General features: G+C 41.9%; 1 protein-coding gene across 8 annotated transcripts in view; it reads right to left on the reverse strand.

Annotated features, from left to right (window-relative positions):
• Positions 1-12,979, reverse strand: part of LOC138189748 (protein expanded) — a 125,037-nt gene that overhangs the window by 27,065 nt on the left and 84,993 nt on the right. For all 8 annotated transcript variants that reach the window (XM_069131891.1, XM_069131890.1, XM_069131884.1 and 5 more), the window contains one exon: positions 12,778-12,877. In XM_069131891.1, the coding sequence (XP_068987992.1) occupies positions 12,778-12,838 (61 nt within the window). In that variant the 5' untranslated portion in view covers positions 12,839-12,877. The remainder of the gene's footprint in view (positions 1-12,777; positions 12,878-12,979) is intronic.

A 12,979-nucleotide genomic window follows, 5' to 3' on the forward strand; every position in this document is an offset into this window, starting at 1 on the left:
AGAGGCTCAACCCGAACCCTCTCGCCGACGTCTCTCCTTTCTACTTTCCTTCCTGCTGCCTTCCCTCTAGCATCAAAAGAAGAAGAAGAAGAAGGAGAAAAAGAAGAAGAAGCGGAAGAAGAAGGAGAAGAAGAAGAAGAGGAAGCAAGAGGAAAAAAAGGAAACGAAGGAGGGGAAGAGGAGGAGGAGGAGGAAAGAGTGAGCAACAAGAAGAAGAATAGACGGGTAAGACGTGGGGGAGAAAAGAAAAAGAAGCAGAAAAAGAAGAGGCGAAGGAAGAAGAATAAGGCGAAGGACGAAGAAGGGAAGAAAGATGAAGGAAAGAAGAGGAAGGTTAGGGCAGACGGGAGAAGAAGGTTGGGGGTGGCGACCTAAGAAGGTCAGAACATCGTATTTCTTGCGGCCGGCAAGAGAGTCAGCAGCGTCATTAAAAAGAAAAGTTGGAGCAGGCATTGTAAAGCGACCTGAAACCCACGAAAAATGTACCTCGAATTACCGTTCTTCGAGGCCTTTCGACGATACCGCGAACATTCCCTTCTACTACGACGCTGCCAATTTTTGGATAAAAGACCTTCTTTCGCTCCTTATCGACTTTCTTTCTCTTCTTATCGACCTTCTTTCTCCGTTTTGATGCTAAAATATGTGAAATTATCGCCAACTTTCATCACGATCTATACCCGATCGATGTACATACTCATTTTAGCATTGCTTTTACTACAACGCTACCGATCTTCGAGTACAAGCCATTTATTTCCTTCTTCTCCATCTTTGTCCTCCGTTTCGATACATTCCAATAATACGATGATATTTGGAATTGAAATGTCGATCTAAATTTTACTTCAGGTGTCTTCTCATAAAAGGATCTTTCTCGTAGACGTTTGTATCCCAAAGATCTGTCCTCGAGAGTGCAAGTTCTTTGGATCCTCAAATTATTCAGAATTAACCAACGTGTGTTTCGTTAAGACAATGTTGGTCCTTAATGAATTAAAATAGGATCGGATAACATTCGAAACACGATAGTTAAAATTTTACTCCTGCGTAGTGAGCATAACAAACAATAAATATCATTCTCATTTACGTCCTAACGTTTTTCATCTGCACTTTAACCCTTTGTATCAAAACTATTTTATTCGCACAAACAACCGTATGCTTAGACTTTAAAAAACACACTCTTCTAAATCTGTTGAACAGATTGAGGTAATGCGATGTAGTGCTTTTCAATCCTATAGCCACAGTTTTTATTTATAATCGTGTTATGTTAGCGCTGTTATATTATATCCTTTTATTTTTATTTCCGTTGTTATTATCACTATGTTTTCATAGATATACCGTAAGTCACCTCTAGCGTCATGACATAATGCCACCTTTACCAAATATTAATACTCACCGATTGTAAGTAACACAGGACAAATTTGAAAAAAGACGTCTGAATACTTTCGTAAGCTCGTGTATGAACGGGGCTACACTTTGCGAAAGATAATCAAAAATAATGTTTTCCTGATTCCTCGTTTCTCCGTTTGCGCGTTATCTTTCTTTCGGACATAGAGCAGTTGGCAAAAATGAACGGACGAAAGTGGATAGCCCCGTTGCCTGTTTCACCTGTAGCGCTCTGGTTCCGCTTCTTCCTTCCTCTCCTTCCAACGGCTACTAGCATTCCCCGTTTTTGATCGCCGGAATTGGCACCGGAATCGTCGAAGATAGATGGATGTATCCCAACGTGGCTGAGGAACCGAGAAAGTCGTAAGTCAGCTCCGGAGTTCTTTGGTTGTGCGATCTCTCCCTCCGTAGCCGAGGGCACCTGTGTTACCCGAGGTATAACCCGACCATTACCGGGGAATGTTGCCCGAGGGCTAACCCTGGCCCTCGTGTAACCAACCATCGGGGCCCATGGGGTCCACCTTATCCCACTAGAGATTCCCTCCAGTCACGGACGAAGCAAGATCTTACGTCGTTCTATCTTTCTTCGTCTCGCTTCCCTTTTCATCCTCCTTTTTGTCTGTCTTCGAACCCATTCCTCTCTCTTTCATTCTCTCTCTCTCTCTCTCCCTTTTCTCTTCTCTATTTTTCTCTACCTTTCTCCTTTCCACTGGATCTTGTTCTCTTTCCATTTTTCTCTTTTCTTTTTGTCGACCGCCACGCCCAGAACGAGCATAGGCAACGTTCTTACTTTTTTACGACCCCCGAGACGAAGATGCAAGGAAAAAGAACAAGGGAGGGAAAAACGTTGTCCCGAGTTCGCGTAAAGTCCAAAGAGAATCCACCACTCGCGATCAGCCCGGTGGAAATGTGCTACAGACTAATCGCCGAGAAATGGGACTGCATTCTTTCGTGAATGCAAGATGGACAAGTATGTATCCAATGCGTGTTACCAACGTGTAAGTTGCCTATTGGGATTGAGGGTGGATACAACAACCAGGTACATTCTATCTGTTCGTTGAAGATGAAGCAGTGTGTGAGATTTTCTAGAGCAGTCTACAATAACGTATCTATATCGCTATTTTGGTAATTTATGTAACAAGGAGAACGTCTGCTGGTTCTTTTCATCATGCTGTGAGGTATCAAAATTGAACTAGAGAATTAAATACAACGGTATAGAGACAATCTGCAAAGTATAATAAAATTTGTTCAAATCCAATCGTAAACTACTAATATTAGTAAACCGATAAATTACAAGTCGTCGATTATAGATTTCTCTCTCGCGATGTTATAAAGTTCCATCGTAATTTGTAACAAGTAAAATTTTTTCGTTCAGTTACGAAGCTTATTATCGTTGTGCGGGAAAATGTATCGATACTAGTAACTTGCAATTTATGATTTATAAATCTTTATTAATAACATCAGTTCAATTGCGCCAGTTGAATCGCAGGTTGTACATTAGTCGCGAAAAAACCTAACGTTACATCAGCGGTTGTTAACGCGCTAATTTATCAATGATACAATTTTCACTGCCACTCGTATTAAACGTAAAAGCTCGATAGATAGACATTATTCGTACGATGACGTAACAGAGATCAACAACAAATGTACAAACGCAAACGCAAATAACGCGTGAAAAACAATCTACTAATTTTGAGCAGTGCGTGATCCGACTATCACGTAGCACGTATTTAACCTAATGGTCGTAAATCTACATTCTCTATTCATTCGTCAGTTCTAATTTTCCACGACGCAGAGAAACTACGAAGATCATGCTAGATGAGAAAATAACTGGCATGGATCAGATTCCATGGAAAAGGACTGGCATTTTACTGGACAGACTGGCAGAAGTGTATATGCTACAACGTGGAAGAGATAGCGAGTGCGAAGGTAGAGAGGAGACCAGGTCCCTCTCTCAGCAATCAGGGGTGATTACGGGTGTAATTACGGTTACGGCGCATTGCTGCGCCACGGGAAGAGAGGGAGAACATTGTTTCTTTCTGGGAAACCGACGGGTTTATGGGGATCGTTCCCTCGCGGTTTTTTCTCGTCGTGAAGCGCGCGCTCACGCGCGAATCCTTGCCGCGACAGAAAAAACGCTCTTTTCCATCGATCACTTTCATTTCTTTTCACTTCGTCCTTTCGTTGCTGAAAAGCTGTCCTTTGCAACGCGCGACTCGCGTGAAGAGCGTTCTCTTCGTTATAATCAGCGGCCAGCAAAGCGACGTATTTCTTTTTCAATTTAAATATTAGGAAAGTACAATATAACTCGGTTTATTGAAACGAATGTTTAGTAGAATTACGTTTAATTAGGTTTAAATTCGATCAAATGATATGCTGCTACAACTGAAGCCATTTATGCGAACGTACATTCCTACGGAAAAAGGAGAATTTCTCGTATTTACCTGAATCAATCGTAAGCGAAAGAAAATAGGATATTTGTAAGAAAATTCTTCAAGTTCTTTCTGTCGTTGCTTACAACCTGATGTACTACCACATATTCTTCTGTTTCTTCTTTTCTCGTTGATACGTTACTTGCACTTGAACAAACGAATGCTTATTTATTCTTATTAAACGTTGTATTATCGTGATTCTTGCTGATTTTACGATCTTGCACCGTCACACTCACCGAGCAAACGTAACAAAGTAATTAAGACACGCGTATGATAAATCTTTCGTAGCAGAACCGTATATTTAAGAAATACACGCCTTGCAGCGCAGAAGGATGACTTCGAGGAACTATTAACCAGAGATTCTTGAACGTTGTACGAAATCATAGCGAGTCTCGTCTACTTCGTTCCATTTTAAAAGAATGGAATGCGTTTGCTATGACGTGTAATCATCATTCAGATCAAGATACTATTGTGCGTCTTTCGTCATGCATAATCGCATTGAAATTCTTCTGATATTTTTTCCTTTTTCTTTTTTTATATATATATCATCTTTCAGCCTTCAAGATGAGAGTGTGTGAAGAATTTTAAAGGAATGCACAGATGCGTAATCTATATGGTATCGTTTGATGGATCGCTTTCTTTACGCCTTACACGATAAAGATTTATATTGTACATGGTTCTTTAGATGAATACTATTTTCAGATCTGATAGACGAGCTCTTTCTATCTTTCTTCTTCTTTTTTTTTTCTCGTTCTTTGTGATAATTACAACCGGAGACGAGTCTCCGTAGACAGTCACACGAGTGGTATTCGGCGTTGATCGTAGCATTCCATCGTTAAACGGCGCGTCATCTTTCAAAAGGAATACGCTATATGGGATTTCAGTGGCTCATATCGTGTTGGCAACTAAGTGACTGCGGATTTTGTCGATAACGCTTAATGACAATATCCGCAATCACTTAGTTGCCAACTCGATAGAATACTCGATACGAATCACTAACTCAATGGCGTAAAAAATTGATCAGTACTGACAACTGGCAAGATTAATAATCAGACTACGAACATTTATGCGTTTATGGAGTATTTAAGACAGAAATAGAGTTGCTGTTAAAATATTCGTAAGACCCGACAGTCTCCGATAGTAAGATAATAATAGTCTCTCGATCAGATTTATCGAGAAAGACGTCAGAACTTGAAACACCATGACTGACTTTGCTCGATAGCATCGGAAAAGTAAGACTCGGTAAAGCGAGATGAGAAAGATTACGCTTTTATGTTTAGACGTGGCATTCCAACAATCTAGAAATATTTTAATCACACCCCATATTGGAAAAACGTTGTGGTTCGACGTTTGATGCCCCTTGTATTGTGAATAAATTAAAAATCAATCTTTTACGAGTCAACGTCTACATTCTTGTGTTACAAATCTGTATATTACAGTTCGTGTGGATGCAATGTTACGCGAAGCAGTGCGAGAAAAACGACGCTTCTCGACAAGAAGGATTGCATTTCGCCTTAAAGTTGCATAGTATCGTTACTTTTTCACTACGCCTCGCATTTAGGAAATTCTTTGGCATGAAACTGACCTACGAAACGATATAAATTCTCAAAGTAAGATTCTTCGATGAGAAAACTCACGTTTCAACGTCCAGACGTTGCATTTACATATTCTCGTTTCTTTTTCATCGCATCTCGTACTTGCACTAATCTCGCGATCTTCGATCGAACATTTGCTGTTGCTCGCGTTACAGGCTTCACGATACAGCGGTGGAACGCGAACAAAATCAAGAAAATAAAGTTTCCCGATGAAAAAATACCCGCGCTTCGACGTCCAAGCGATGCGTTCGCTTTTCCACCGCGGAATACAGAACAGCACTGTACTTTTTGTACGTTTTGGATCATATCGAATTTATGACATTTTTCTCGCGTGTCTCGCAGATCTTGACGCGTCGAGATTGAAGACCCAGATACAATAAATTTAAAAGTTTAGCGTGCATAAAGTTTACGCGTTCTATCGGTCAAGCAGAATCGCGCGGTACAGAAATAGATGAAAAGTAAAAAAAATTCGGTGTGCCGTAGAACGACGTTCGACAAGAGCTGTGGATATGCAGCGAAATTGTATACAGAGTTTTCAGAAGGTTATTACACGTTCGTAGCAGCGAGTAACGAAGCGGACCTCGCGTTGCATTACGGAAGATAGATGGAGTTCCGTTGAACGCGGACCGAGGGGGATAAAATGTTGCTTCCACTAGCACCATCACTACCAGAGGAGAGCGAAGCACGGTGTACCAAGAGCAGCGCCACCAGCACCGGCCACCACTCCTCCACCGGAGGCCACTATCTGGAGCTCATCGCATATTTCATCCCGATCAAATTATTCCGACGAACAAAACACGCCATGTATACGTCCGAGTGAGAACGGGCACTGTGTGTGCCTTTCGGCAGCCAAAGTACAAGTTGAAGCGAGATAGAAGATGAGGAAGGTTGCGAGAGGAAGGTAAGAGAGAAGGAAGAAATAGAGACGAGGATGGTGGATCGCCTGGAAGAAAACAGGAAGGAAAGAAGAAAAAGAAAAGGAAGAAATGAAATAAAGCATGGCGAAAAAACGAAGTTAAAGAAGACGAGAAAGTGAAAAGGGGAAAAGGACGCGATTGATTGGTAGCTGGGATGGATTCGTCGATCGAAAGAAGATAAAATGAAAGAGGACAGCAGGCAGAAGTTTAGCTAAGGACGTCGACTGGCTAACCGATATACATATGTATCGTGGAGAACCCTAAAACTGCCTCCGTAATACGGACGAGCCTTCCTGGATTGGTTCGGTGCACCTCCCTCGTCCCTTTACCTTGTTGTATTGCCGCCTCCCCCATCCTGCCCTCACCACTGTTCCGTTCGACATGCACGGGGTTTCATTAGCGATCGCGTAATATAAATCAAACGACGACGCGTTTTAATTTATAAAACGCCATTACACCTTATGAATGACCCATTCATGTGAGAGGCTTCGCTTCGTGGACACGTGTCCCCGTTGTTACGATCACGAATGCCAGAAAGGGAGACCCGAAGGGCGATGCGGATGAGAGAAAGATAGAGGTAAGAGGCGAGAGAGGAAGCGAGAGAGGAAGGGTAGGGCCCACGAGGAAGAAACGCAAAAAGAAGGGAAACTCGACGAAGATGGAAGGATGGCCAAAAAAGAAAGAGGAGAGGGGACAGAGAACACCGACGAGCATTCCTCGCCGATGGAATTTTCTCCTTTTTTTTCTTTTTTTTTTTTTCTTTTTTTTTTGGTGAATTCATCGGAACGATCCTATTTCGATTTTACTACTATTTTCCATGCTACGAAACGTCGCAACGAAACAGAAAAGAGAGCGTAGAAAGAAAGTAGAAAGGAACAGCCTGAAAAGGAGAACCAGAAGATAATATAAGGACTAAACGGAACAAAAGGAAAAAAAAGAGAAGAACGTGCCAAGACGATATAAAAAATGCTGCGAAGGAATTCCAAAAAGGAGCAGAGAAACAAAGAAAACGAAAAGAAAAAAAAAGGAAGAAAGATAAAAGAAAAGGAAGAGTAAAAGGGACCGCTAACGTTCGGCAAATGGTGCACAGGAGGTGCTGCTTACGAGAGGAGATCGGCGAAGGAGAAAGATCGGCATGTGTAATGGAGGGGAAGGAAGGACGTTGAAGCCCTGTTGTGATGTGACGCAGCCTTAGCTTCATCGAGGTATATATCCAACGGACCTGCTGAGACCCATTCTCTGCTCTGCAGAGGCCTACTCCCCACCCCTCTGCCCTTCCGTCCTCAATCTTCCACTCTCTTTTACTCTCTTCTGCTATCTTTTACTCTCTTCCACTTGCTTCCACTCGCTTCAACTCGCTACCTTCGTCCTCCAAATCCCTTGTACCCGCGCCAGCGAACTGAGGAGTGCGCGCGCGCCAGCGTCGACGATTCCTGTCCTCGGAGTCCTCCTTCCACATTCCTGGGTCCCAAGTCGCCGTGCGGCGGAGACGCTTGGGCGGGAGGTGGAATACGAGAGGCCCTATACAAATCACCGGGCTACCGTCTTACCCGGGCTCATTCTTTCTCTTCCCTTCTCACTCTTTCTCCCTTCCGTCTCCCTTCTTCTCTGTCACTCTTCTTCCACGTTTTCAGTCTCATCCTTTATTCCTTTTTCTTTTTCTTTTATCCTTCTTCGCGTTTCTTCTTCATTTTTTATTCCTCTTTTTCTTCCTTCCTTCCTTTATTTCTTTTTTCTATTTCTCTTCGCCCCTTTTTCTTTCTTTTACGATAGAAAAGCTGTAACGTGTATAACTTATTATCTCTTTCATTTATCACGTTTTCCCTGTTCTTCTTTAGAATTTGATATATAGGTTTATCCCGTCTTCTGTGCGTTTCTTTCGTCCTCGTTCGTCGCTCTTCGTTTTCTACGTGTGCGCACATAATACGTAAAGGGAGGTGAATCTTTCTCTTTCGTTCTGTATTACTCTTTTTCGTACCAGCATCCGTTAGCCTCGTCTTTGTTCGATTCATGGATGGATTAGCGGCCTCTTCTTCCTCTTAGGGACCATCCTGCACTTTCATGTCCCCTTTCCAATACTTCTTTTTCTCCTGCTGATCTTTCATATAAATTATTCGCGACGTCGCGGTCTCCACGGCCGATTCTTCGCAGTAGTTTTCTGCGTGCGAAGGATATTTGAACTAGATATCGCGTGATCGTGAAATGGAAGAAACATCGTTTGCAAGACCTTGACCATGAACGTCGTGCACAAGAGTTGCAATCAAAAGTCCTCAAGATACACGAAAGTGTCCGTTTGAAGTATTTTGCATCATATTGTCCAATTATTCCTTAATACAATAAAAAAGAAAGAGAGAAAAGAGAAAAGATCGTAAGGTAGAAGAAACATCGTTGGTTACCCAGAGATAATACCGAAAGATCGTGAATCTCATTTTTGGTTAGAAATTTTTGGTTAGAATCTCTCTTATGTTGCCGAATATAATCAATTGGAGATTACTTGACCACGTAGACGAATTATTTTGTAATGAAAGAGAGAGAAAAATAGAAAGGTTGTAAAATATAGGAAACGATGTTGCTAAGACCTTGGCGATACGAAAGAACCTTGGATCTCCGCTTAGTCAGGTTCATCGAGCAAAAGGGGGTTGTAATCAAGGAACTTTTCGGTGACTGGTCGTGCTCCGCTCGCCCGGAGCGATCTTTCTCGATATCTATTTTTAGTAAGAAGCGTCCCAAGACCAGACGGTGGTGATTACAAAATTGCAGCAGCGATTGGTCCGTGTCATTTTACCGCCATAGGTATGGGGGTCGGGACAGGGGGACAAGAAGAAGAAGAAGAAGAAGAAAAGAAGAAGAAGAAGAAGAAGAAATAGCAGAAGCGGAAAAGAAAATCGAAGGCGAACTAGCAGAAAAAGATGCGTAAGTCAAGGATAAAAAGAAGAACAAGAAAGGAAGCACAAGAAGAAGTAGGCAACAGCGGTAGCAGCAGAAGAAGAAGATGCGGAAGATGGAAGAAGAGGTAGAAGCGTAGTAGCAAAGTTGACGTCGCTAAGGCAGGAAACAAAATCATTTTTCAAGAAAATATTCCGACTTCCATAAATGTAAGAGGCAAACTCGTACAAGGAAATGTATCTCATACAGAGCAAAGCTGTAGAAACATCGTTGAAGATCGTTGAAGATCGTTGAAGATCGTTGAAGATAGAACTGCAAGAGCATCAATATATTGGCAGGATGTGAATCGAAGGAAACGTGGGTATAAATTAGAAGAAAAGGAAGAAGAAATAAGTTCATACAGAAACCTATATAGAAATTTTTTGTTAAAGGGGAAACGTAATTGAAAACAGGATCAATCAAAATTTGATACACTTCTAATCAGAACGATATTATCAAAAATATCTTTCGTGCACAATTCTACCAATCTTTGGAGATTGTAAAATTTTCAATGTCATCGCGTTGGTTTTATTGACAAAACATTCTTAATTTATCGATTATTTCTAAGAAACTCGTGTACGTCCTTAGAACTATCAGTCTGGATTCTCGTCTGACCTATGTCTTATTGAAATATTTTTTTGAAATACCGAATGACTTTAAAATCAAGCAATCGATACGGATTAACTTATTTTTCTCCTATGATCTTCGATTAGACAAGCATAAATATATCGACAGCAAGCGAATCGAGGAAAACTTGGAGGAGAAAGAGAAGAAGAAGAAGAAGAAGAACACTCATATAGAAAACTACATACAGATAGAAGCTACGTAGACGTCTTTGAAGGAACCTGTTAAAAGGAAAACACAATAGGAAATGCATGGATATATCGATAGAAAGTGAATCGAAGGAAACAGGAGCACGAAGAAGAAGAAGATTTAAAGGAAAGAAAAATAGAAGAGGAAGAAGAAGAAGAAGGAACAAGAGTGCACATCGGATGACCAGGCAGCAGTTTGCGCACGTACGCGCGCGTAGGGCGTAGAGTAAGGAGACGAGAAGCGTACGGAGGCTGAACAGAAGAAAAGATCGAGCAGAGAACGAAAGGGAGAGAGAAAGTAAAGAGGTCCTCGGTACGGGGTCCGGCCAACGTTCACGCAAACCGATGCACGCATGCAGGGGTGTGAGCCACCTTTTTCTACTTGTTTTGGTTTTTCAGATGCATTTTTTTCCTGTCGTGGCATGGCTCGCGCGCCTCAAAACCCGCCAGCTCAGGCTCGCCGTGATGGGGCCCCGTTGGAATGTAGGAGGGAGGGGTCCCGCAGGGCCCTTGCGAGGCCCAAGAAGGGTCCGGGCCCCGTGGTAGTGGGGGTACCAGTCGGACCGGCTTGTCATGACTGGTGGAAAGGCAAGAGAGTATAGAGCGAGAGGGTAGCGGTGGAGCTGAGTATATTCGGTGAAGGGAAGGGACGGAACAGGGACCGGGGCAGAGGGCAAGGGAAAGCAAGAAGACCATGGCTATGCAGAAAGATCTCAAGATTAGTCAACGGATTACCCGGCGAGGACTCTCTTTGCGTGGTATTTAAGTCCTGCTATTCTCTATGCTCCAGAAGATTCGCAACGAGATCTTTTTATTTTTGAAAATTTGAAATCTCGCTGGTTTTCGGATTGCTTGGCAGTAGAGAAATCTCGTGTATGAAACATCGATGGTCTTTGTAATCTTTTGCTCCATATGGCTCTAGGATAGGAAGAAAACGGTACTTTTATGGAAACAAAGTTGACGCACTGTCGTTAGTTTCATGAGTGGCTGTACGTGTTTTGAATTGCTTTGATTTTGTATTTAATTTCTTTACACCAGTTGACATGTATCCAATAATGTTAGAGTAAAATTTCGTTTAGTTTAATTTGCTGATTTAATTTATCCCATTTAGTTCGCTATGCGGCTACCAGAAAGGTCGATGCCGCGTCTAGGACACTTTCTCCTCGACCGAGTGAATCTCGGCCGGGACGGCCTTTTGAATTCTCAGCGGATAGAGTGTCGCTGGCACCGCGAAGAGATCCGACCGAATGGCTAGTGAAAGTATCCTTATCGCGTCGTTATCCTTTCCTTTTAATTGAATTGGCTTCTTTAATTCCACTCAATTCCAAATAGGCTCGTTTCAAGCATAAAACGTTATATTGGTCAATAGTTGAAATAGAGATATTCATCTACACGGGATATATACATGTGACGAATTAATTACAATATATGAACCAGTTAGGGTGAAATGTTGAAGGCGATACGACATGAAAGGCTTAATAACGTAGTCACTGGAAAACCGTATTGGCCAACTGAATGTATAAATATAATCTTTTTTATCGTTTTTCGCTATTTATTATTCATTTGTTGTGATAGTCAATGCTAAATACTTGGTTTTCTTTTTTATTTTCAAAATTGAGTTATATAAATTCTGAGGTTGTAAAAAGGTATTTTACCACAGATTTGCGTAACTATAGAACTATCTAACGTAATAATTTCAAAATATTTATTATTTTATAATTTTTTAATATTCACAGTATGTCAATTCTAAAAGTGTAATTTATTTAATTAATTGTAGTATTATATACGCTATGACTAACTCTACGTATGTACACCTAATCGTCAAATTTTCAAACTCGATTTTCTAAAAAATGAAACATCGCGCGACAAAATCTTCTGTTTTTGAACAAAAGTAAAAGATCGGTCCTCTGTGCTTTGAAATCATTTCACTGTTATTTTACTATTTTTAACACACATGCGTAATTAACATAAATATTCTTACGATTATCACCGATGAAAAAGAAAGGTACGTAATTCAAGGGAAAGAAGAGAAAAGAAAAATTGTAACGTAGATACGGACTTCCGTTTCGATGTATGCACAGAGTATACAGAGTACGAAGTATATCGACACTGTACCAAACATTTTTCTCGGATCTCGGCTGTTTAAATTCCCATATTTGTCTGTCGATTTCGCTATTCTCACATGCACGATATAATTACCTTAACTGCTGATTCATTTTACAGTCTCGTTATATCTTAAACCGAAACATACCTGCAGGATACGAGGAGTTAAACAAATCACCTGGGAACATTCAGCGAATCGTACGGGTTCGATCCGTTCCGTGTTAAAAGGGTAGGAAAGATGGAGACCAACACGAAAGATCCGTGGACGTCGGAGTTAACGACGGTCGTCGATGATCACGAGGGTCGTAAGGGTAATTCCACGTAGCGAAAGAGGTTGGATCGTGATTGAGAAAACGGTTCGTGCACTCGCGAAACGCAACACCTAATGGCTCGCGTGAGCTTCGGTAATCCGATCTACTCCGGAGGAGGTTAAAAAGTGGCGCGTCGTAATTCGAGGCGGATACAGCTACCCCGCAAGTCATTCACCACGCTCATCGGCCCGTCTGACCGCATTTTGTCCGTTAAACGATGGAACAGCGGAAACGAGAGCGCCCACCGGAATATGGACAGAAGGTAGAAGAAGAGAAAAAGGGCCTCCGGTGGCCCGTTTACTCACCGGATAGTATTGCCAGGCCGAACAGTTCGCAGTCTCGCATGCCCTGCTGGCCGAGAAGCATGCATGTCTGCGCATACACCTCCTTTACTCTCGACTTCGCCTGAAAAGATACGTATACGAAGAAGAGTTAGATTCGGAGAAACAAATAAAGTTGAGGAAGAAAGGGCTGGCAGATTGCTGGATCAAGGATCGAACTGGTAAT

This window comes from Bombus flavifrons, chromosome 2 (assembly GCF_040668555.2).
Source record: "Bombus flavifrons isolate JBK064 chromosome 2, iyBomFlav1_principal, whole genome shotgun sequence".
Classification (NCBI taxonomy): domain Eukaryota; kingdom Metazoa; phylum Arthropoda; class Insecta; order Hymenoptera; family Apidae; genus Bombus; species Bombus flavifrons.